Source organism: Pongo abelii, chromosome 8 (genome assembly GCF_028885655.2).
Source record: "Pongo abelii isolate AG06213 chromosome 8, NHGRI_mPonAbe1-v2.0_pri, whole genome shotgun sequence".
NCBI classification, from domain to species: Eukaryota; Metazoa; Chordata; class Mammalia; order Primates; family Hominidae; genus Pongo; species Pongo abelii.
The window spans coordinates 75,402,132-75,426,016 of NC_071993.2; the positions used below are offsets into that span (position 1 = coordinate 75,402,132).

Consider the following 23,885-nt stretch of genomic DNA (forward strand, 5'->3'; position numbering starts at 1 on the left):
GCCTGACCAACACGGAGAAACCCCATCTCTACTAAAAATACAAAATTAGCCAGGTGTGGTGGTGCATGCCTGTAATCCCAGCTACTTGAGAGGCTGAGGCAGGAGAAGTGCTTAAACTCGGGAGGTGGAGGTTGCGGTGAGCCAAGATCATGCTATTGCACTTCAGCCTGGGCAACAAGAGCAAAACTACGTCTCAAAAAAACAAAAACAAACAAACAAAAAAACTTCTACCTTCCGGCGTGTGCAGTGGCTCACGCCTGTAATCCCAGCACTTTGGGAGGCCGAGGTAGGTGGATCACTTGAGGTCAGGAATTCGAGATGAGCCCAGCCAACATAGTGAAATCCCATCTCTACTAAAAATAGAAAAATTAGCCGGGCGTGGTGTTGCACACCTGTGATCCCAGCTACTTGAGAGGCTGAGGTAGGAGAATCGCTTGAACCTGGGAGGCGGAGGTTGCAGCGAGCTGAGAGCGTGCCATTGCACTCCAGCCTGGGCAACACAGTGATCTCGAGAAAAACAAAACAAAACAAAACCTTCTACCTTCCAATCCCCAAATCCACCCTTGACCCAACAAAACAAACTCCCCCACAACCCAAGCCACCATAATAACATGTGTCTGCTGATGCTCTTTAAACTTAAACTGTGGTCATCTTTTGTTGCTGTTCAAAATATTTTTTTCCCCTCAGTTGATACAGATGTTCTAATTCTCCTAAGGGATTTGTTCCTTTTTGATCCTCAGTGCCACTGTGCCTCTGGAGAATTTAAATGAGTCTACTGAGGTTTCTATTTTCTGGCTTTTTCAAGCACCTGCATTCCTTATTCCTTGGTATCTGGAAGGCATTTTGTTTCACAGAAGGTGTTCAAAGACTCAGGAACTCAAAGGTCAAAATGTACATTTGTAACAGAATTAGAAACAAAGATTTACTAGAGAGATATACTGCCTCCATAGCTCAGGAGACCCAATATTGATTGTTAAGATGTGAATTCTCCCGAAATTAATCTATAGAGTTAACATAATCCTTTTCTTTTTAATTGGAATCCTTCATTAATTTGTATGTCATCCTTGCACAGGGGCCACACTAATCTTCTCTGTATCGTTTGAATTTTAGTATATGTGCTGCCAAAGCAAGCACTAACACAATCCTAATAAAAACCTAAGCAGAATTTTTTTTAGAAATAGACAAGTTGATTCTAAAGTTTACATGGAAAAAGCAAAGAACCAATAACAACCAAATAAAAAGAAACAAACTTGAAGGACTCAGAATATCTGATTTCTATACAGCTACAGTAATGAAAACACTGTAGTATTGGAGAAAGCATAGGTGTTACCGATCAAGAAAAAAGAACAGTCTAGAAATAGACACACACACGTGGTCAATTGCTATTTGACAAAAAGCCAGGGTTATCCAATGGAGAAAGGACAGTCTTTTCAACAAGAGAGTTCCTGAAGAATTGGACATCCATATGCAAAAAATAATAATCAACCTCTCGCCAGGAGTGGTAGCTCATGCCTGTAATCCCAGGACTTTGGGGGGCAGGTGGATCAACTGAGGTCAGGAGTTCAAGACCAGCCTGGCCAACATGGTGAAATCTCATCCCTACTAAAAATACAAAAAAACATTAGCCAGGTCTGGTGGTACATGCCTGTACTCCCAGCTATTCAGGAGGCTGAGGCAGGAGAATCGCTTGAACCCAGGAGGCACAGGTTGCAGTGAGCTGAGATCACACCACTGCACTCCAGCCTGGGTGACAGAGCAAGACTCCGTCTCAAAGAATAATAATAATAATAATAATAATAATAATAAAACCTCAATCCATAACTTGTACCACATACAAAAATTAACATGAAATGCATCATAGATTTAAATGTTAAATCTCAAAATAGAGGTGGGCACAGTGGCTCACACCTGTAATCCCAGCACTCAGGGAGGCTGAGGTGGGAGGATCACTTGAGCCCAGGAGTTCGAGACCAGCAATATGGCGAAATCCCATCTCTACTAAAAATACAAAAACTGGCGCCGGGTGCAGTGGGTCACACCTATAATCCCGGCACTTTGGCAGGCCGAGGAGGGTAGATCACCTGAAGTTAGGAGTTCAAGACCAGCCTGGCCAAGATGGGAAAGCCCCGTCTCTACTAAAAATACAAAAATTAGCCGGGCGTGGTGGCATATGCCTATAATCCCAGATACTTGGGAGGCTGAGACAGGAGAATCGCTTGAATCCGGGAGGTAGAGGTTGCATTGAGCCAAGATCTCGCCACTACACTCCAGCCTGGGCAACAAGAGGGAAACTCCGTCTCAAAAAAAATAAAAATAAAAATAAAAAAATTAGCCAGGTGTTGCCAGGTGCGGTGGCTCATGCCTGTAATCCCAGCACTTTGGGAGGCCGAGGCGGGCAGATCATGAGGTCAGGAGATCGAGACCATCCTGGCTAACACAGTGAAACCGTGTCTCTACTAAAAATACAAAAAAATTAGCCGGGCATGGTGGCAGGTGCCTGTAGTCCCAGCTACTCAGGAGGCTGAGGCAGGAGAATGGCGTGAACCTGGGAGGCGGAGGTTGCAGTGAGCCGAGATGGCGCCACTGCGCTCCAGCCTGGGCAACAGAGTGACACTCCATCTCAAAAAAAAAAAAAAAATTAGCCAGCTGTTGTGGTGCACAACTGTAGTCCCAGCTACTTGGGGATGCTGAGGCAGGAGGATCACCTGAGCCTTGGGAGGTTGAGGCTGCAGTGAGCTGTGATCGCACCACTGCACTTCATCTTGGGTGACAGAGCGAGACTCCATCTTGAAGAAAAAAAAATTAAAACATTCAAAAAACACTGGTAAGAAATTAAAAAGACAAGCTGGCCACACACTGTAGCTCACACCTATAATCCCAGCACTCTGGGAGGCCGAGGAGGGTGGATCAATTGAGGTCAGGAATTCAAGACCAGCCTGGCCAACATGTCAAAACCCTGTCTCTACTAAAAATACAAAAATCAGCTGGGCATGGTGGTGCGCACCTGTAGTCTCGGCTACTTGGGAGGCTGAGGCAGGAGAATCGATTGAAAGTGGGAGGTGGAGGTTACAGTGAGGCGAGATCGCACCACTGCACTCCAGCCTGGTTGACAGAGTGAGACTCCATCTCAAAAATAAATAAATATTAAAAAATAAAAAGACAAGCCACAGTCTGGGAAAAAACACATAACTGACAAAGGACTTGTATCTAAAATATATGAAGAAATCCTACAATTTAATAAGGAAAAAAACTTTTTTCATGGGTAAAACATTTCGACAGACACTTATTAAGGAAGATACAGGCCAGGCATGGTGGCTCATGCCTATAATTGCAGCACTTTGGGAGGCTGAGGCCGGTGGATCACCTGAGGTCAGGAGTTCAAGACCAACCTGGCCAACATGGTGAAACCCTATCTCTACTAAAAATACAAAAATTTGCTGGGTGTAGTGGCAGGTAACTGTAATCCCAACTACTCAGGAGGCTGAGGCAGGAGGATCACTTGAACCCAGGAGGCAGAGGTTGCAGTGAGCCAAGATCACGCCATTGCACTCCAGTGTGGGAGACACTCTATCTCAAAAAAAAAAAAAAAAGAAGATCCAGACATAGCAAATAAGCACACATGAAAAGATGCTCAACTCACTAGTCATTAGGGAAATACAAATTAAAGTCACAATGAACTACCACTATCCAACAATTTTTTTTTTTTTTTTTTTTTGAGACAGAGTCTTGCTGTCTCCCAGGCTAGAGTGCAGTGGCACGATCTCGACTCACTGCAAGCTCCCCCTCCTGGGTTCACGCCATTCTCCTGCCTCAGGCTCCCAAGTAGCTGGGACTACAGGCGCCCGCCACCATGCCCGGCTAATTTTTTGTATTTTTAGTGGAGACAGGGCTTCACCGTGTTAGCCAGGATGGTCTTGATCTCCTGACCTCGTGATCCGCCCACCTCAGCCTCCCAAAGTGCTGGGATTACAGGCGTGAGCCACTGAGCCCGGCCTACTATCCAACTATTAGTCCAGCCAAAAATGATAAAATAGGCCGGGCACGGTGGCTTACACCTGTAATCCCAGCACTTTGGGATGCTGAGGTGGTTGGATCATCTGAGGTCAGGAGTTCAAGACAAGCTTCGCCAACATAGTGAAACCTTGTCTCTACTAAAAATACAAAAATTAGCTGGGCGTGATGATGGGCACCTGTAATCCCAACTACTTTGGAGGCTGAGGTAGGAAAATTGCTTGAACCCGGGAGGCAGAGGTTGCAGTGAGCGGAGGTCGCTCCATTGCACTCCAGCCTGGGCAACAAGAGCGAAATTCCATCACACACACACACACACACACACACACACACACACACAAAACCCGATAACAAAAATAATAACATACTGATAATATCAAATGAACTGGAATTCTCATACATTGATGGCACGATTGCAAAGTGGTACAATCATTTTGAAAAGCAGCCCTCCAATTCACACCTGGTTATTCACCCAAGAGAAATGAAAACATGTCCACAGACCTGTTGATGAATGTTATTATAGTTCTACTCAAAATCACCAAAATCTCACCTAGGTACAGTGGCTCATGGCTATAATCCCAGCACTTTGGGAGGCCAAGACGGGAGGATTGCTTGAGACCAGGAGTTCGGGACCAGTCTGGGGAACACAGTGAGACCCCATCACTACAAAAAAAGTAGCTGGTGTGGTGGCCCACGCCTACAGTCCCAGCTATTCAGGAGGCTGAGGCGGGAGGATGGCTTGAGTCCAGGAGTTTGAGGTTGCAGTGAGCTGTGATTGCACCACTGCACTCCAGCATGGGTGACAGAGTGAGACTCTGTTTCAAAAAATTAAAATATAAAAATATAATTTATAAGTAATTACCATTATGTAGTACCAGTCAGCCATGCGCTGCCAGACCCTACATCTCCCTTCCATCAAATGAATACAGTCACAGCTGATGGCTTTAGACTCGGGGAGTCAAAGGCTCATTTAGTTTACAAAGAATTTCACAAGGGACCTCCTAATCCTTAATGAACTGCTAAAGAAATGGCACAGAGCCAGCCAGGCGCAGTGGCTCACACCTGTAATCCCAGCACTTTGGGAGGCCAAGGCAGGTGGATCACGAGGTCAGGAATTCAAGACCAGCCTGGCCAAGATGGTGAAACCCCATCTCTATTAAAAATACAAAAAATGAGCCAGGCATGGTGGCGGGCGCCTGTAATCCCTGCTACTCGGGAAGCTGAGGCAGAGAATTGCTTGAACCCGGGAGGCGGAGGTTGCAGTGAACTGAGATCGCGCCACTGGACTCCAGCCTGGGTGAGAGAGCAAGACTCCATCTCAAAAAAAAAAAAGAAATGGTACAGAGCCATGGAGAGGCACCTCGCATCAACAAGAAAAAGGATCACTTTGCATACCTTTTCCTCAAAAGATAAATTAAGAGAAAAAACAGTCAATTATCATGGAATAAGCCTAACACTGTAAATGATCTTGACAAGCAGTTTCTGTCTCCTCATCTATTAAAAGCTAGCTGTTCTAGAAATTTCTCTACATTGTAAAAGCTTAACGTGAATTTCTACTAGCACAGAATGTAGCTAAACCTCCAGGATGGCCTCTGAAAGCCCTCTGATCTATGAAACCTATGAACCTATGGGATGTCCAAACTCTGCCCCTTCCTGAAACCTCCACTGTGGGGTTGAAGGTCGGGGGAATAACATCTTCAAATAGGGCATTTCTGCATCCCAATGCCACAACTTTGGAGCAAGGCAAGCATGGTGGCTGCCATTTATAAGGGGAGGATGGCTCTACTCCAGGTCACATGGTTAATATTCTTCAGATGGCCCAGACTTCATGTCTAGTGTTCTTTCCATGATCTCCCAACACACACACCTCCCTGGGTGTGGGACGTGGGTAGTTTTCACTGTGGTCTCTGTCCACTCCACAATGGGGCTCTGAGACATGGCTCTCTGTAAGGTGGGCCCTGGGCTCATGGGACAAGATGATCAGCTCCTTCCACAGGAAGATACTCCAAAGGGACCCAGAGTTTCCCAGGAACTCCTCCAACATCTACCCACAAGGAGCTTGGCAAAAACGGGCTTCGCTGGTGGAATGAGACTGGAGCATTCAGATTATTCTCCTGCCTCTTGGATGGAGACCATCAGCATAACAAGGTCTCCCGAAGTCTTTGCACTCATGAAACCTGTTTAAACATGTTATCCAAACACACTCAACTGGGAAACTCTCTTTCATGTAATCCCTACTTACATCCTACAGAACTAGTGTTTCTGCACCCTAGAACAATGCTATTAACTTCCTTGCACTTATACGTTGATTTTTTTAATGACTTAAGAAAACTTGTTTCCAAGAAAAAATAATACATGTAATATGCTAACATTTATGTAAAAATGGAGGCAGATATGTCTATCCATATTATTTGTAGATTTATAAACTATCTATGGAAGGATTAGAAAACTGGTCACTGCAGCCATCTCCAGAGAAAGGTAATCAGTGGTTGGGATAGGGAAATGAGAGACTTTTTCCTGTATACCCTTTCATACTATGTGAATGTGTTACAGGAGCAACCCATCAAGTGAAACTCAAATTAAAATAAAAGGTACTAAAAGTAATATATATTTAAAAATCAAAAACAGAATGGGCACGGTGGTTCATGCCTGTAAGCCCAGCACTTTGGGAGACCGAGGCGGGCAGATCACGAGGTCAAGAGTTCAAGACCAGCCTGACCAACATGGTGAAACCCCGTCTCCACTAAAAATACAAAAATGAGCCGGACTTGGTGGCAGGCACCTGTAGTCCAGCTACTCAGGAGGCTGAAGTAGGAGAATCGCTTGAACTCTGGTGGCAGAGGTCGCAGTGAGCCGGGATCGCACCACTGCACTCCAGCCTGGGCAACAGAGCGAGACTCTGTCTCAAAAAAAAAAAAAGCAAAAAGCAAGAACATTTACAAGTGCATGTGTGCACATACACACACACCCCACAGCCATATTCCATACCAGAGATAAAACAAACCACTGTTGGCCAGGCACGATGGCTCATGCCTATAATCCCAGCACTTTGGGAGGCCGAGGCGGCAGACCACCTGAACTCAGGAGTTCAAGACAAGCCTGGGCAACATGGCGAAAGCCTGCCTCTACTAGAAATACAAAAAATTAGCCAGGCGTGGTGGCTCATGCCTGTAATCCCAGCTACTTGGGAGGCTGAAGCATGAGAATCACTTGAAGCAGGAAGGTGGAGGTTGCAGTGAGCCAAGATCACACCAGTGCACTCCAGCCTGTATGACAGAATGAGACTGTCTCAAAAAAGAAACAAACAAAAATAAATAAATAAATAAAACAAAATAACCACTGTTAATATTTGGTGCTTGGACCGGGGCAGTGGCTCATGCCTGTAACCCCAACACTTGAGCCCAGCCTGGGCAATGTGGTGAAACCTCATCTCTACCAAAAAAACCCCACAAAAATTAGCCAGGCTCATAACCCAGTCTTGAAATAAATAAATAGATAAAAATTTAAAAATAAAGTAAAATAAAATAAATAGTTGATGCTTGTACTTAGTCCCACTTCTCTACTTTTGCTTTTGTTGCCTGTGCTTTTGGTGTCATATCCAAAAAATCATTGTCAAGATCTATGTCATTAAGCTTTTCCCCATGTTCTCTTCTAGAAGTCTTAGTGTCCGATCTTACATTTAACTCATTCTGAGTTGGCTGTTGTGGATGGTATAAGAAAAGGGTACAATTTCATTCTTTTGCATGTGGAGATTGTTTTCCCAGGACATTTGTGGAAGAGACCTTCTTGTTCCCATTGTGTGTTCTCAGCACCCTCAAGGAAGATCAGTTGACTGTATATGTGTGGGTTTATTTCTGGGCTCTCTATTCTGTTCCATTGCTGTATATATCTGTGTTTATGCTGGTACCACGTTTTAATTACTATATCTTTGTAATACCTTTTGGTTTTTGTTTTGTGTGTGTGTGGTTTTTGTTTTGTTTGAAACGGAGTCTCACTCTGTGTAGTGGCGCAATCTCGGCTCACTGCAACATCTGCCTCCTGGGTTCAAGCGAATCTTCTGCCTCAGCCTCCAAAGTAGCTGGGATTACAGGCTCCCACTACCACACCTGGCTAATTTTTGTATTTTTAGTACAGATGGGGTTTTGTCATGTTGGCCAGGCTGGTCTCAAACTCCTGACCTCAGGTAATCCACCCGCCTTGGCCTCCCAAAGTGCTGGCATTATAGGCGTGAGCCACCATGCCTGGCCTGTAATGTATTTTGAAATCAGGAAGTGTGATGCTTCAAGCTTTGTTTTTTATTGTTCTTTTTTTCAGGCATCCCCCAAGCCAGAAAGACTCCCAGCTGTGTTTTTCTTTCTCAGAGTCATTTTTGGCAGAGGCCAAGGTGGGAGGATTGCTTGAGCCCAGGAGTTCAAGACCAGCTTTGGCAAAAGAGCGAGACCCTGTCTCTACAAAAAAATTAAAAATTAGCCGGGTGTGGTGGCACGCACCTCTGGTCCCAGCTACTCATGAGACTGAGGGGGGAGGATCGCTTGAGCCCAGGAGATCAAGGCTGCAGTGAACTGTCATTGCACTGTTGTACTCCAGCCTAGGTGACAGAGCAAGACCCTGCCTCAAATAATAATAATCGTTTTGGCTATTTTGGGATCCTTTGTGAGTCCATACGAATTTTAGAATTGTTTTTCCTATTTGTGTAAAAAAGCTGTTGGGATTTTGATAGGGATTGCATTGAATCTGTAGCTCACTTTGGGTAGTATGAACATTTAAAAAATACTAAGTCTCCCAATCCACGGATATGGGATGAAATTACTTCAACACAATAAAGGTCATATGTGAAAAGCCCACAGCTAACATCATATTTAATGGTGAAAAACTGAATGCTTTTCCTCTAAGACTAGGAAGAAGACACAGATGCCCACTCTTGCCACTTCTTTTTTTTTTTTCTTTTTTTTTTTCTTTTTTTTTGAGACAGAGTCTCGCTCTGTTGCCCAGGCTGGAGTGCAGTGGCGCAATCTCGGCTCACTGCGACCTCCGCCTCCTGGGTTCACACCATTCTCCTGCCTCAGCCTCCCGAGTAGCTAGGACTACAGGCACCCGCCACCACGCCCAGCTAACTTTTTGTATTTTTAGTAGAGATGGGGTTTCACCATGTTAGCCAAGATGGTCTCAATCTCCTGACCTCATGATCTTCCTGCCTCAGCCTCCCAAAGTGCTGGGATTACAGGCATAAGCCACCACGCCCAGCTCTTGCCACTTTTTTTCAACATATTACTGGAAGGCCTACCCAAAGGAATTAGGCAAGAAAAACAAATAAAAGACATCCAGATCAGAAAAGAAGTAAAATCATCTGTTTACAGATGACATGATCTTACATAGGAAACCCTAAAGATGCCACACACAAAAATTCTTAGAACTAATCAGTTCTGTAAAGTTACAGAACCCACATTAAACATAAAATCAGTTGCATTTCTATACATTAACAATAAACTATCCAAAAAGAAAATTAAGAAAACAGTCCTAGCTCATGCCTGTAATCACATCCACTTTGGGAGGCCGAGACGGGAGAATCGCTTGAGCCCAGGAGTTCAACACTAGCCTAGGCAACACGGTGAAACACCATCGCTACTAAAAACACAAAAATTAGCTGGGTGTGGTAGCACCTGCCTGTAGTCCCAGCTACTGGGGAGGCTGAGATGGGAGGATCACTTAAGTCTGGGAGGTAGAGGCTGCAGGGAGCCATGATCACACCACGACACTCCAGCCTGGGTGACAGAGCCAGACCCTATCTCAAAAAGGAAAAAAGAAAAAAAATGAAAACAATCCCATTGACAACATCACCAAAAGGAATAAAATACTTAGGAATAAACTTAACTAAGGAGGTGAAAGACAGGCATACTGAAAACTATAAACACTTATGAAAGAAATTAAAGAAGGCACAAATAGATGTAAAGACATGCTGGTGTTTGTACTGTGCACTTTTCAAAGTGTTTGCATAGATGGTATCTTATTGGAGTCCGATGCCAAATCTGTGCAGTAAAAAGGGCAGGCAGAATACCTGCCAACACATGAGGCAACCAAGGCCCCAAGAGGACTGGATGAGAAGCTGGTCACTCAGCTGCTTAGTGACAAGGGATTAGACCCTAGGTGTCCTGCATGGCTCTTGAGGTCTTTCTCAGATGTCAGATCTGCCACTGAACAAGCACCATGGACACTCCGGTAGGCCCGTGGGGGCTTACATCACCCTTCCAAGGCGCCACCATTCCAGACAACCATTGATGAAAGATAATGCATACTTCAGGCTGGGAAGTATCTACCATGTATATCATGTAAACAGGATTATAAATATAATCACATACATGCACTTTATTGCATAATACTCTTCAGTGACCTCAGGCTCAGACGCACGAGTAGAGTACTCAGGGCCCATTCCACGTCAGCCCCTCTGCAGGCCTTTTGTGCCAACGCCCACCTCCCGCTCCATGTTCCAGCTGCACCCAGAAGCTTGTGGTTCCCCATGTGGGTCATACAGCTGGGACACATGCCCCACTCTCAACTTAAAATGTGCTTCTCACTACGCTAATATCTACTTATTCTGCGTATCTTAGTTTAGGCATCACTTCCTCCAGGAAGTCTTCCTTGAATACACATACACATATGCATGGGATTCTTGATCAGCTATCCTTTTATTGCTCCCTATAACTGTGTATCGCTTATTCATCCATCTGGTCCCTAGACTATGAGCTCCTTGAGGTCAGGGCATGAGCCTTTTGCCCCTCTGTATGGACCAACCAGTCAGGCTGGGCAGAGGGTATATGCTCAATGCATACCTAACAAACAACTGCGAGCGCAAGGGCAGCCCAGCATGGTGTGGGTGCTTCAACAACTGTGTAGCTTCAGTTGCTTGGTGAAGGGGGAATGGTATTAGAGAACCAAGATGTCTGGGCAGTACTAAGAGGAAGGTATACTTCCCCTGTTTGTGGAAAATATCTTAAGCAACTTCGGTGTGAGCTTCTGTCTGTTCTTCCCGAGGCCTCCTGACATAGATGACTGGGAGGCTGACCCAGATGAGGCCAGGGCCAAGCTAGGTGGGAAGGCTTAGCCAGTCAACAGAGTCAAAGTGAGCAGGAAGCCGTTCACACCTAAAGAACTAGAGGCCCAGAGAAGTGAGAGGATAGGCTGGAGGGCTCCCAGCAACTTAGCAGCAGGGTTGGTTGCAAACTCAGGCATCAGAATCCCAGTACAGGCTCCTTCTCCGGCACCAGGCACCCCTTGGGACCTGGGCTGAGGCACAGGACAACACACGGCTGTGGACGTGACCAGCACTAAGCACAAAGGACAGGACAGAAGGACAGGACAGAAGGACAGACAGAGGTCTTGAACATAAGTATATGCCAGGCAAGCAATGATTAGCACAAGCCTTAACAGAGACAGGTGTGTCTAGTGAACAAGAATCCAGACCCATTCTCTTCTTCCTCCATGCTGGAAATTGCCTTGTATTTGTTGTTTTCCTGATGCTGACTCTGAACCAGGCACAGGCTGAAGGCTCTCAGGTACCTTATCTTCAAAACAACCTGCAAAGGGGCTATTGTGTCCTCATTTGTACCCATGTAGACAATGGAGCTGAGAGAGGTTAAGTAACAAGCTCAAGGACATACAGCTAATAAATGGCAGCACAAAAAATTGAACTCAAGGGCGGGGTATGGTGGCTCATGCCTGTAATCCCAGCACTCTGGGAGGCCGAGGCAGGCGGATCACAAGGTCAGGAGACTGAGACCATCCTGGCTAACACAGTGAAACCCTGTCTCTACTAAGAATACAAAAAATTAGCCTGGCGTGGTGGCACGTGCCTGTAATCCCAGCTACTTAGGAGGCTGAGGCAGGAGAATTGCTTGAACCCAGGAGGAGGAGGTTTCAGTGAGCTGAGATCGCACCACTGCACTCCAGCCTGGTCAACAGGGCGAAACTCCATTAAAAGAAAAAAACAATTGAACTCAAATTTTCTTCACTAACCACAGTGGTTCTGGGTCATCTGGAAACTTTAAGCTACAGTTTTCAGTGACTCCTCAAGTCTCACTTTTGCTGCCAGTAACTGAAGATAATTTTGCACTGGTGTTTTTCAGTTGGAATGCGCATAAGCAGAAGGATATTGAAAAGGCCCAATGCATAATACAATGAGAAGGTAGGTAACTTAATGTGTTTAAAAACAGGCCAGGCACAGTGGCTCATGCCTGTTATCCCAGCACTTTAGGAAGCAGAGGCAGGAAGCCGTTCACACCTAAAGAACTAGAGGCCCAGAGAAGTGAGAGCCCAAGAGTTCAAGACCAGCCTGGACAACACAGGGAGACTCCATCTCTACAAAAAATAAAAATAAATTAGCCAAATGTGGTGATGGGTGCCTGTAGTCCCAGCTGCTCAGGAGACTGACATGGGAGGATCACTTTAGCCCAGGAGTTCAAGGCTTCAGTGAGCTATGATCACGCCACTGCACTCTAGCCTGGATGACAGAGTGAAATCCTGTATCTAAAAAATAATAATAAAGCCAGCTGGGTGCGGTGGCTCATGCCTGTAATCCCAGCACTTTGGGAGGCCGAGGCGGGTGGATCACTTGAGGTCAGGAGTTTGAGACTAGCCCGGCCAACATGGTGAAACCCCGTCTCTATTAAAAATACAAAAATCAGCCGGGCATGGTGGCAGGCACCTGTAATCCAAGCTACCCAGGAGGCTGAGACAGGAGAATTGCTTAAACCCAGGAGGTGGAGGCTACAGTGAGCCGAGATTGTGCCACTGCACTACAGCCTGAGCAAAAGAACAAGACTCCATCTCAAAATAAATCAATAAATAATAATAATAATAAAGCCTGGCCGTGCATGGTGGCTCACGCCTATAAGCCCAGCACTTTGGGAGGCCAACGCAGATGGATCACCTGAGGTTGTGAGCCTGAAACCGGCCTAGCAAACATGGAGAAACCCCGTCTCTACTAAAAATACAAAATTATCTGGGTGTGGAGGCAGACGCCTGTAATCACAGCTACTTGGGAGGCTAAGGTAGGAGAATCGCTTGAACCTGGGAGGCGTAGGTTGCAGTGAGCCGAGATCACGCCACTGCACTCCAGCCTGGGTGACAGAGTGAGACTCAGTCTCAAAAAAGAAAAAAAGAAAAAATAATTCCGAATAGTGGTTATCTCTGAGAATCGAGGCAGAGCTGACTGAGAAAGGACAGGAGGGAACTTTCTGGGGTAATGGTAATGTTCTAATCCTGCTAGGAATGTGGGTTACACACATGTATGCATTTGAAAAATTTATCAAATAGTAAACTTAAGATGTGTGCATTTCCCTAAATATAAATTTCACCTACAAAATTCCATTAGCTACAAAGTGCTATTAAGATGTCCTACTATCATTCAAGGTAGGACTTCAGAAATAAAACAGAATAGGAATCAGACTACTCCCTTTCCTCACCATTTATACACACTCCCCCACACCATTCCCTAAGTCACAGAACAAATAAGAACAGTGGTCCAGAGACTTGCCCAATTCTTGCAGCATCAGGCACCGAGTACTGTAGCACTGTTCTTGCTCTCCCAAACCAGATCCCAGGATAGATTCTGAAACCAGTCAACATCTAGCATTAGTGCAGATACTACACTCTACACTCCTAGAGTACTTGCAATTTTGCCCGAATATTTCTCTGTGATTGGAAGGCCATGTTCAGAGGGGTCTGGGGGATCAGGTAGGAGGAGCACGAGGAGAGGTGGAAGATCCTCCCATCACTTCCCTTTGGCCAACCTGATGTGCCTGATCTTCAGCACCTCCCAAAGCACAAAGAACTCCTGCCTAACTAAAAGCAGAAACTGCAGTACCCAGAGGAGCCACTGTGGGATGGAGAAGATTGTGTGAACCAGCCAGCTTCCAGAACATGGCCTCCCACTCAGCTATCCCCTCTTGAACTGGATGTGGAAAAAGAGCCTGACTCTATTTCCCTTGAGCAGAGGCAAATCTGAATGAAAGATGCATTAAAAAACAGAAGCGGGCCGGGTGCGGTGGCTTACGCCTGTAATCCCAGTGAGAGAAGAGAGACAGACCCTCTCATATGTTTTATACTCAGAAAAAGAAAGAAAAGCAAAACTAAAGGCAGGTAGCCCGGCGCCTAGGAACCAGACCCAAAACCAGGCCTGGGCCTGCCTGACCTAAGCCTGGTAGTTAAAGACCACCCCTGACCTAACAGGTTATGTTATCTATAGATTCCAGACATTGTATGGAAAGACATTGTAAAACTTCCTGGTCTGTTCTGTTTCACTCTGACCACTGTGCATGCAGCCCCTGTCACGTACCCGCTGCTTGCTCAATTGATCATGACCCTCTCACATGGACCCCCTTAGAGTTGTGAGCCCTTAAAAGGGACAGGAATTGCTCACTCAGGGAGCTCGGCTCTTGAGACAGGAGTCCTGCTGATACTCCTGGCCGAATAAACCTCTTCCTTCTTTAACTCAGTGTCTGAGTTTTGTCTGCGGCTTGTCCTGCTACACCAGTACTTTCGGAGCCTGAGGCGGTTGAGTCAACTGAGGTCGGGAGTTCCAGACCAGCCTGACCGACATGGAGAAACCCTGTCTCTACTAAAATTACAAAAAAAACTTAGCCAGGCATGGTGGCACGTGCCTGTAGCCACAGCTACTCGGGAGGCTGAGGCAGGAGAATCCCTTGAACCCAGGAGGCAGAGGTTGCAGTGAGCTGAGATCACACCACTGCACTCCAGCCTGGGCGACAGAGTGAGACTCCGTCTCAAAAAAAAAAAAAAAAAAAAACCGCAGAAGTGGCTGGGCGAGGTGGCTCATGCCTGTAATCCCAGCACTTTGAGAGGTAGAGGCAGGAGGATTGCTTGAGCCCAGGAGTCTGAGACCAAAATGGATAACATAGCGAGCAAGACCTGCCTCTACTGAAAATTTTTTTTTAATTAGCTAGGCATGGTGGTGCGCAACTGTGTTCCCAGCTACACAAGAGGCTGAGGTAGGACAAACATTTGCACCCAGGAGGTCGAAGCTGCAGTGACCCATGATTGTACCACTACACTCCAGCCTGAGTAAGAGAGCAAGACTCTGTCTCAAAACAAAACAAAACACAGAGAAACACCTAGAACAGTACCTGGCTCATGAATGAATTCATGAAGCAAGTATTTAAAAAGACTCACCAGCACTTGGTGCTTTCTTTTTTTTTAAGACATTCTCACTCTGTTGCCCAGGCTGGAATGCAGTGGCACAATCTCCACTCACTGCAACCTCTGCCTCCCGGGTTCTCCTGCCTTAGCCTCTCAAGTAGCTGGGATTACAGGCACGTGCCACCATGCCGGGCTAATTTTTCTATTTTTAATAGAGATGGGGTTTCACCACGTTGGCCAGGCTGGTCTCAAACTCCTGACCTCATGTGATCCGCCTGCCTCAGCCACCCAAAGTGCTGGGATTACAGGCAAGAGCCACCAGGCATGGCCTGGGGCATTTATATTCAGTGAGAAAAGATGAAAGGCCCTGCTGGGGGTGACAGGGTGGAGACACCCCACTATAAATTTCAGAAGGGAACAAACTTGTTTGGCCAAGTGGCCGCCCACCCCCACCGTTAATATTTCCTGTCCCATTAGGTGTATTCTCAGAGTAGCAACAGATTCTTCCAAACAAACACAGGTGCCCCATCTCCCTGCAGTACCTCCTTCCCCAGTGGCTCAGCTGGTTAGGCAGCAGTCTCCCTCCAGCTTCCAGAACTCACTCTTTCATTTGTTAATGCCACTGGCTAATGAAAAACAGAAAACAAAACATTTGAGCCAGGTGCGGTGGCTCACACTGGTAATCACAGCACTTTGGGAGGCCGAGGGGGAGGATCCCTTGGACCCAGCAGTTAGAGACCAGCCTGGGAATCAGAGCAAGGCCTCGTCTCCACTTAAAAAAAAAAAAAGAAAAAAAAAATACAACATTTGAGGACTGGAGCACAAAAGCAGAGTTAGCCCCTTGTTAATCAAGCTAAAGATCCAATGTCTCTCTTTTTAGAGAAATACTCTCTGCCTGAGAACTACTTTTCTTACCAGAGGGAAGGTAAGGTAGAGAGAATGAAGTCAGAGAGAACTAAGGCACAAAACTTGGAGAAAACATAAACCTCTGCATGACGTAAGTTCAGGTCTACACCTGGGGCTCCAGTCACTCCAGTCGGCTTGGCTAGGGTGCTCCCTCCTCTTAACTTATAAGTCCCAGGTCTTATAAGACCCAAGGCAGCACAGCTGGACTTATAAAGCTGACCGCCATCCCTCTCTCCCTGCATTTTCTGCCTGAGCTGGCCAGCAATACTTCCTATACCCTAATGCTTTTATGCAGCAGTAAATTAGCCTTTAAAAAACATCTAACCAGGTGCAGTGGCTCATGCCTGTAATCCCAGCATTTGGGAGGCCAAGGCGGGCGGATCACCTGAGTCAGGAGTTCGAGACTAGCATGCCCAACATGGTGAAACCTCATCTCTACTAAAAATACAAAAATTAGCCGGGCGAGGTGGTGGGCACCTGTAATCCCAGCTACCGGGATGCTGAGGCAGGAGAATTGCATGAACCCAGGAGGTGAAGGTTGCGGTGAGCTGAGATCGCGCCACTGCACTCCAGCCTGGGCAACAAGGGTGACACACCGTCTCAAAAATAAATAAATAAATAAACAAACAAATATCTATAGCAAAGAGATCAGATTGACTCTTTGTGTCCTTTTCTAGCATTTTGCTCTTTCCTACAAAATAACAGTGAGAATGGAGCAACAACCTGCAATAGTCCACAGCAGCTCTTTCCCTGCCCTCCTGGAAGCCGGTGCTGCAAGAAGCAAGAGAGCAAGCCGACACAAACTTTCAATTCCTTTTGGGGAAAGCAGCTTCTCCTGCCTTCGCCACCCTCCAGGCCTCTAAGGTAGCCCAAGAGCTGCCTCTTCTCTTTTGATATGAACCTAGGGACCCCAAGTTAGACCAGAAATTGGCAATTAGCAACACTATTCAAAGCAAAAGCATCCCCTTTGCCCCCCATGTGTATCCATCACTCAGCATCAAATAAGATCTTTCTCCATTTTGCTCCTCAAAATGTCCTAATGGGTGGCTTTGTCCAAATCCCAGCTAAATGTTCAAATTCGTATCAGGACTTGTTAAAAGCTTCAAAATCTGTCCTTGCCATGGTCAAGGCTTAAAAAAAGGAATAAAAATATTATAAAGAACAAAAATCGTCAGGCGCGGTGGCTCATGTCTGTAATCCCAGCACTTTGGGAGGCTGAGGTGGGCAGTTCACTTGAGGTCAGGAGTTCGAGACCAGTCTGGCCAACATGGTGAAACCCTGTCTCTACTAAAAATACAAAAACTAGCCAGGTAAGGTGGCGGGTGCCTGTAATCCCAGCTACTCCACAGGCTGAGGCAGGAGAAGCACTTGAACCTAGGAGATGGAGGTTGCAGTGAGCCAAGATTGTACCATTGCACTCCAGCCTGAGCAACAGAGAGAGACTCTGTCAAAAAAAAAAATTAAATTAAATTAAAAACAAAATTTAAAAACCTCAAAATCATTCCTGCCAGGAGACCCAAGTCAAGGGTGATGACCTGAGGGAAGTCCACTGTGTTGCACACCCCATAGATGGGGTGATAGTGTCCACTGCATCCTGAGTTGTGCTACGAGGCAGCATTACCTACTGGGCAGAAGAGAATGGGAGCAACAGGTGACGTGTGATACATATTTCAGACGGCAGCAAACAGCACCAACACAGACACCAGCATTTACCACTGCTCACCGGGGCATTAGTGGTAGCCAGTGACTTAGCACAAGCCCTCTCTTATTTCACCCCCAGGTCTAGACCCCCCACCCTGCATTCCACTCCCTCTCTGCAATATACTCTATGCTCACTCTTTGAAAGGGGGGACCTGAGAATGTAACCACTAATTCAAACCAGAAAAACTGAGGATGCAGAACTGAAAAGAGTTTTTCATCGAGCCTGTCTGAAAGACCTCTTCGCTCGTGAAGATTTTGGCTTGGCTACTTGGCTCACCGTTCTCAGAGCCAGAAACCTATTTTCTTCACTCCTGCAAGTAAAAGGCGAGGAAATGTGTATATGTGGTTTTGCAAAGAGCTCTTTTTTGAGCTTAAGAAAAACGGGGGTGGGGTGGGGAGGAGAGGGAACAAACAGCATGGAGGTGAGAAGTGAAGGTTTAAAGCACTGGCTGCTGGGATATGGTAATACCCATCTCTGAATGGATGATACAGTTATCGGTCGGTCAGGTGCTTGCTTTTTGCTGCCCTGTTTTCAAATCCCTGGAAATTAAATAAGTGCTTTTTTTTCTTTTCTTTCTTCTTTTTGAAACGGAGTTTCGCTCTTGTCACCCAGGCTGGAGTGCAATGGCACGATCTCGGGTCACTGCAACCACCACCTCCTGGATTCAAGCGATTCTCCTGCCTCAGCCTCCCAAGTAGCTGGGATTACAGGAACCTGCCACCACGCCCCGGCTAATTTTTGTATTTTTAGTAGAAGCGGGGTTTCACCATATTAGCCAGACTGGTCTTGAACTCCTGAGGGGTTTCAGCATGTTAGCCAGGCTGGTCTCTAACTCCTGAACTCAGGTGATCCACTCGCCTCGGCCTCTCAAAGTGCTGGGATTATAGGCGAGCGCCACCGCGCCTGGCCAAACAAATGTTTTTTATTTGCGGCTCCTTCTCCTCGGGTGGAAGAGGATGATTTATGGACTAACACAGAGGGGTTCCTTGGTAAGAATGAAAATTAAGCGCTGAACAACTGGTGACTTGTCAACACACCATCAAATGGCCCTTGCAGCTTCACATAAATGCAGACAAGAACCAGGCTGTTACAGGGAGCTGACACACCTGCCTGGGTTTAGTGCCCAGAGTCAGAGACCACTCACGGGTGCGGTGGTTTAGTTTCTCAAATGAGAAGCTATTTTATGAAAAAAGGCAAAAAGCTGCTGTTGTCTAATAAACAGTTAAGTCTGAAAAGACTGGGAAGGTGGAATCCTGTCTATTCAGCTAAAGGGATGAGACGCTACTTATTTGTTTTCCCCAAGAAGTTAACGACCCCAAAGCTGCTAGGTCCCGACCCAAGACCACCACACTGCAGGACATGAAAACCAGAATGCCGTCCGCTGCAGATCTGTAGTTCAAAAAATAATAATAATAAAGCTGCCAGATTTGGTAAACTCTGGCCATTCCCCTGGGGTACACTTCCTAACCGCCCCGGTGGAGCCTAGACAGTGGCCCCTAACCCAAAGCCTCTCTATCCAGAGCATAACTTTTCTAAGCAGAAAGTTCCTTCTGTGCACTCCACGGGCTTTAGGAGTTGAGGAACGGACGCAGCCCGGAGCCAGTCCTAGCAGCGGCCAGGCACACCTTGGGGGACTATAGCTGCAGTGTCCTAGCGGGAGGGAACGTCTCCGGGGCGTCTTGGCCCCCCGGACTGGCCGCCCAACCGCAGCCCCTGGGCCCTCAGAGCAGCGCCTAGCCTCTGTGGCAGAAGACTGGGCCGCGCTCGCCCCTGTAGCGCGGAGCTCGGAGCTCACAGCCAGCGCGGGACGCCCCTCCCCTCCGGGTCCCGCACTCACCCACCGCCCTGATGCGGAAGCCGCGCGGCGGTCGCAGCGCCCGGCGCCGCCAGGCATCGCGCAGCACCTGCAGGCAGGCGGGGGGCGCGCGCACCAGCAGCACCCCGCGCCGCAGCCAGCCCTGGAAGGCCAGCCGCGAGGCGGCGCGCGCCAGTCGCGCGTTCCAGAAGCAGCGCGCGTTGGCGCGACGGAAGGCGCGGAACACCGCGCGCCCACCGGGCTCCTCCGCGGTCCCCGCCGCCTTTTGCGCCTCCAGCCGGCACAGCACTAGCGCCAGCGAGCCCGGCGCCAGCTGCACGGGCCGGGCCATGCTTTCGCGGGCAGCCGGGAGCCCGCAACCCAGGGCCTCGGCGAGCGCGGCGGCTGGGACGCCTCTCGCTCGGCGGGAGGATCGGCCGACTGTGCGCGGGTCCACGGCGCTGGCTGCCTGGGGAACGGAGCTCCAGGGGGCGGGGCCGACTGCGCCTGGCGGGCCGGGGGTGGGGCGGCCCAGCTTAGGCCGGCGGAGCGCTCTAGAGGGGATTCGAGAGCCCAGCGTTCGCCTTCGTTCTCCACACCCGAGCCCAACTCGGCCCTCTGGCGATGCCCTCGACTTCCAGCCGCCTCGAGGTGCCGAGCTCCCCTTTCCCCAGGGGCGCGCTCTCGGGCTTTTCCAAGTCCTGGGGCTCGCCGCAGCTCCCTGGAGAGCCTGACTGCGTCCATCCGCCTTGCGAACTGCAGGACCAGGGGTCCCCCGGGCGGGGAGACTCGCCTTCGACCTGGCTTTGGGGCCGTTCCACGTTAGCAACCACGAGGAACAGCCTGAGGGTGTCAGCGGGGGCCTGGGAGGTGTGAGGGTTGAGCAGGAAACCTAGGTTTGAGTCTCAGTTCTGCGCCTAAGCTAGTTGTTTGTTTCTATTTTTGTTTTTTGAGTCGAGGTCTCGCTGTGTTGCCCAGGTTGGAGTGCAGTGGCTATTCACTGAGTTCTGGGCTCAAGCGGTCCTGTCGCCTCAGCCCCCCGCCACATCGCCTGGCCTGCTCCTAACCTGTTCATTCAAGTTATTTCCCTTCTCTGGGCCTCAGAAATGTCCCAGCTACTATTTCACAGGATAATAAACTGAAGACCCTTTCATCCATGACTTTTTTTTTTTTTGAGGCGGAGTCTCACCTTGTCGCCCAGGCTGGAGTGCAGTGGCGTGATCTCGGCTCACTGCACGCTCCGCCTTTCGTTTCACGTCATTCTCCTGCCTCAGCCTCCTGAGTAGCTGGGACTACAGGCGCCCGCCACCACGCCCCGCTAATTTTTTGTATTTTTAGCAGAGACGGGGTTTCACGGCGTTAGCCAGGATGGTCTCGATCTCCTGACCTCGTGATCCGCCCGCCTCCGCCTCCCAAAGTGCTGGGATTACAGGCGTGAGCCACCGCGCCTGGCCAGCCTCATCCATGACTTTCTGAAGTTGTAGGATCTGGTCCCGCCCCGGGGATATCCCATACTCTTGAGTGCTGAGGAAAGCAGAGTGGAGAAGCGCCACCCTGATTGGTGTGGCACTGTGGTGATATCGTAGGATTCTGCCCTGGGTTAGATGTGGACATTCTGAAAAGACGGACACTGTCCTGCCCCAGAAACACCCAGGGGCAAAGGGAGAGCTTGTGATGTGTGGCGGCAGAATGTGACCTGTGCCTGAAAGGAGTGAGGGCCAATTCAGACTGAGGCCCAGCGGGAGGGCTCCTTGAGAAAAAAAAAACCCATTTGAAAATACAACATGGTAAAAGAAGAGGAAGGGGCCAGGCGCGGTGGCTCACGCCTGTAATCCCAGCACTTTGGGAGGCCGAGGTGGGCGGATCACGAGGTCAGGAGATCGAGACGGGCCTGACCTACAAGGTAAAACTCCGTCTCTACTAAAAATACAAAAATTAGCCGAGTGTAGTGGCACGCGCCTGTAATCCCAGCTACTCAGGGAGGCTGAGGCAGAAGAACTGCTTAAACCCGGAGGCGGAGGTTGCAGTGTGCTGAGATGGTGCCACTGCACTCCAGCCTGGGTGACAGAGCAAGACTCCCTCTCAGAAAAAAAAAAAAAAGAAGAAGAGGAAGGGCATTATGCTTGGTACCAGAACACAGTACTGTGAGGGAGCAGAGGTGCTTGGCAAAATCTAGGAGTCATTCCAGACTTCCCACTCCCTCAGCTCATCAGTCCTCAATAAAAACTATAAAAATGGAGATAATTTATACCCTGCCCCCAGTAAGCATGCAATAAATGATAGATAATAACAATAGCTAACATTTATTGAACACTATATGCTGGGGGCATTAATTTCAAGACTGTGTCACCCATGCTGTGCCACTCATACTGGAGTGCAGTGGCGAGGCTCACTGCAGCCTGGTCCTCCGGGCTCAAGTGTCCTCCCACCTCAGCCTCCGGAGTACCCGGGACCACAGGTGCATGCCACCACACCCAGCTAATATTTGTATTTTTGGTAGAAAGGAGGTTTCACCATGTTGCCCAGGCAGGTCTTGAACTCCTGGGCTCAAGCGATCTGCCCACCTTGGCCTCCTAAAGTGTTGGGATTACAGGCATGAGCCACCGTGCCTGCCAACTCTGTGTTTACTATTAATATTATTAGCCCTGGTTGTTTTGTTTTGTGTTTACAGATGAGGGACTTGCAGCTAGTTGGATTAAGAAGTGTTTCCCAGTCACACAGGTAGTAAGAAATGTACTCAGACAACTGCCAAGTAAGGCTTCCCCATGACCAATAAGTCTGACTTCACTTTCAATGCAAATAATCATTTGAACCTGAGACTACCATCTCACATCTGAATTCTGATTCTGAGGTGGATGGATGGATACAGCCCACAGGACAAATGCAGTGAACTCCTATGCCTGTATACTCTCAAGAGGGGTAAAGCTTCTCTTCTTCTGGGTTCTATCGTGGCACTCTCATGTTGCTGGATCAAGGGTGGCCTTCCTGTGTCCCCATGCTGGAGAACCGTGACTTTGGGCTCAATATCTGTAGCATATAGTACAGCATCTTTCCCATCGTAATAAAGTCGGTGATAATTTCCATTTACTCTCAGCTCAGTTTGTGCCTAGAACTGTACTAAGGAATTTTACATATGTGAACTAATTTTATCCAAAAATTAGTTCTCTGAAATGGATAATATTATTAAGCCATGACTTCCCCGAGAGAAACGAAAGCTTAGTGGGTTTAGGCAACTTGCCTGTGAAGACAAAACTACTGGAGGGTGAGGAGGTGATCCAGTGTCTTCTTGCCCACACACCTGATGAGGACAAGGCCATAACCTGACTTATCAGACCGTGGCCTGGTGTGAGAAGTCCTGAGTGTGATTCTTTCTCCTAAGAATTTGAATTGGAAATACACAGAAACAATAAAGCCTTGTGAGCAGGGGCTACAGCTGCAAGGCTGCTGCAAGGTAGAATCTAGCTATGAGGCTTCATGGCCTGAAATTATTAGGTAGAACTGTCTTAAGCATTAGAACCTTTTGTTCAGATGTATGAAATTCCTTTTTTTTTTTTTTTTTTTGGTTTTTTTTTTTTGAGATAAAGTCACACTTTGTCACCCAGGCTGGAGTGCAGTGGCACCACCTCTGCCCACTGTAGCCTCCACCTCCTGGGCTCAAGCAATCCTCCCACCTCAGCCTCCCGAGTAGCTGGGACTACACTGCGACGCCTAGGTAATTTTTTTGCACTTTTTGTAGAGATGGGGTTTTGCCATGTTGCCCAGGCTGGTCTCAAACTGCTGAGCTCAAACAATCTGCCTGCCTCAGCCTCCCAAAGCACTGGGATTATAGGCATGAGCCACTATGCCCAGCTGAAATTCCTCTTATCATTCTACTTAAGCTAGTTCAATTAACAGTCCAATTAACAAAAGAAGGGGGAGAGAATTTAAGGAGAAACATTTTAAACTACAGCCAAATACTAAGCCATTTTTTCCCTAAAGGGTCAGCTACTTCCTGAATATCCCCAAGCTCCTACAAAATGGAGTATGTCTTAAAAGTTAAATGAGAAGCTGTGGGCCTCTAACCTGAATGGTTTTGTGTTCCACGGCATAACTAGAACATTTTTTTTTTTTGAGATGGAGTCACTCTGTTGCCCAGACTGGAGTGCAATGGTGCCATCTCGGCTCACCACAACTTCCGCCTCCCAGGTTCAAGTGATTCTCCTGCTTCAGCCTCCTGAGTAGCTGGGATTACAGGCGCCCGCCACTACGCCCAGCTAATTTTTGTATTTTTAGTAGAGATGGGGTTTCACCATGTTGGTCAGGCTGGTCCCGAACTCCCGA

General features: G+C 47.8%; 1 protein-coding gene and 1 non-coding gene across 2 annotated transcripts in view; both read right to left on the reverse strand.

The window, feature by feature from the left end:
* The window catches only part of STOX1 (storkhead box 1), a 73,251-nt gene extending 53,241 nt beyond the window's left edge, over positions 1 to 20,010 (reverse strand). Inside the window, exon 1 of the mRNA XM_024253494.3 lies at positions 19,608 to 20,010. Within this exon, the coding sequence (XP_024109262.2) occupies positions 19,608 to 19,917 (310 nt within the window). The 5' untranslated portion in view covers positions 19,918 to 20,010. The remainder of the gene's footprint in view (positions 1 to 19,607) is intronic.
* LOC112135268 (U6 spliceosomal RNA) lies at positions 1,028 to 1,134 on the reverse strand. The gene has a single exon (XR_002916574.1). It is a non-coding gene; the product is annotated as a U6 spliceosomal RNA (small nuclear RNA).
* Positions 20,011 to 23,885: the final 3,875 nt, after the last annotated feature.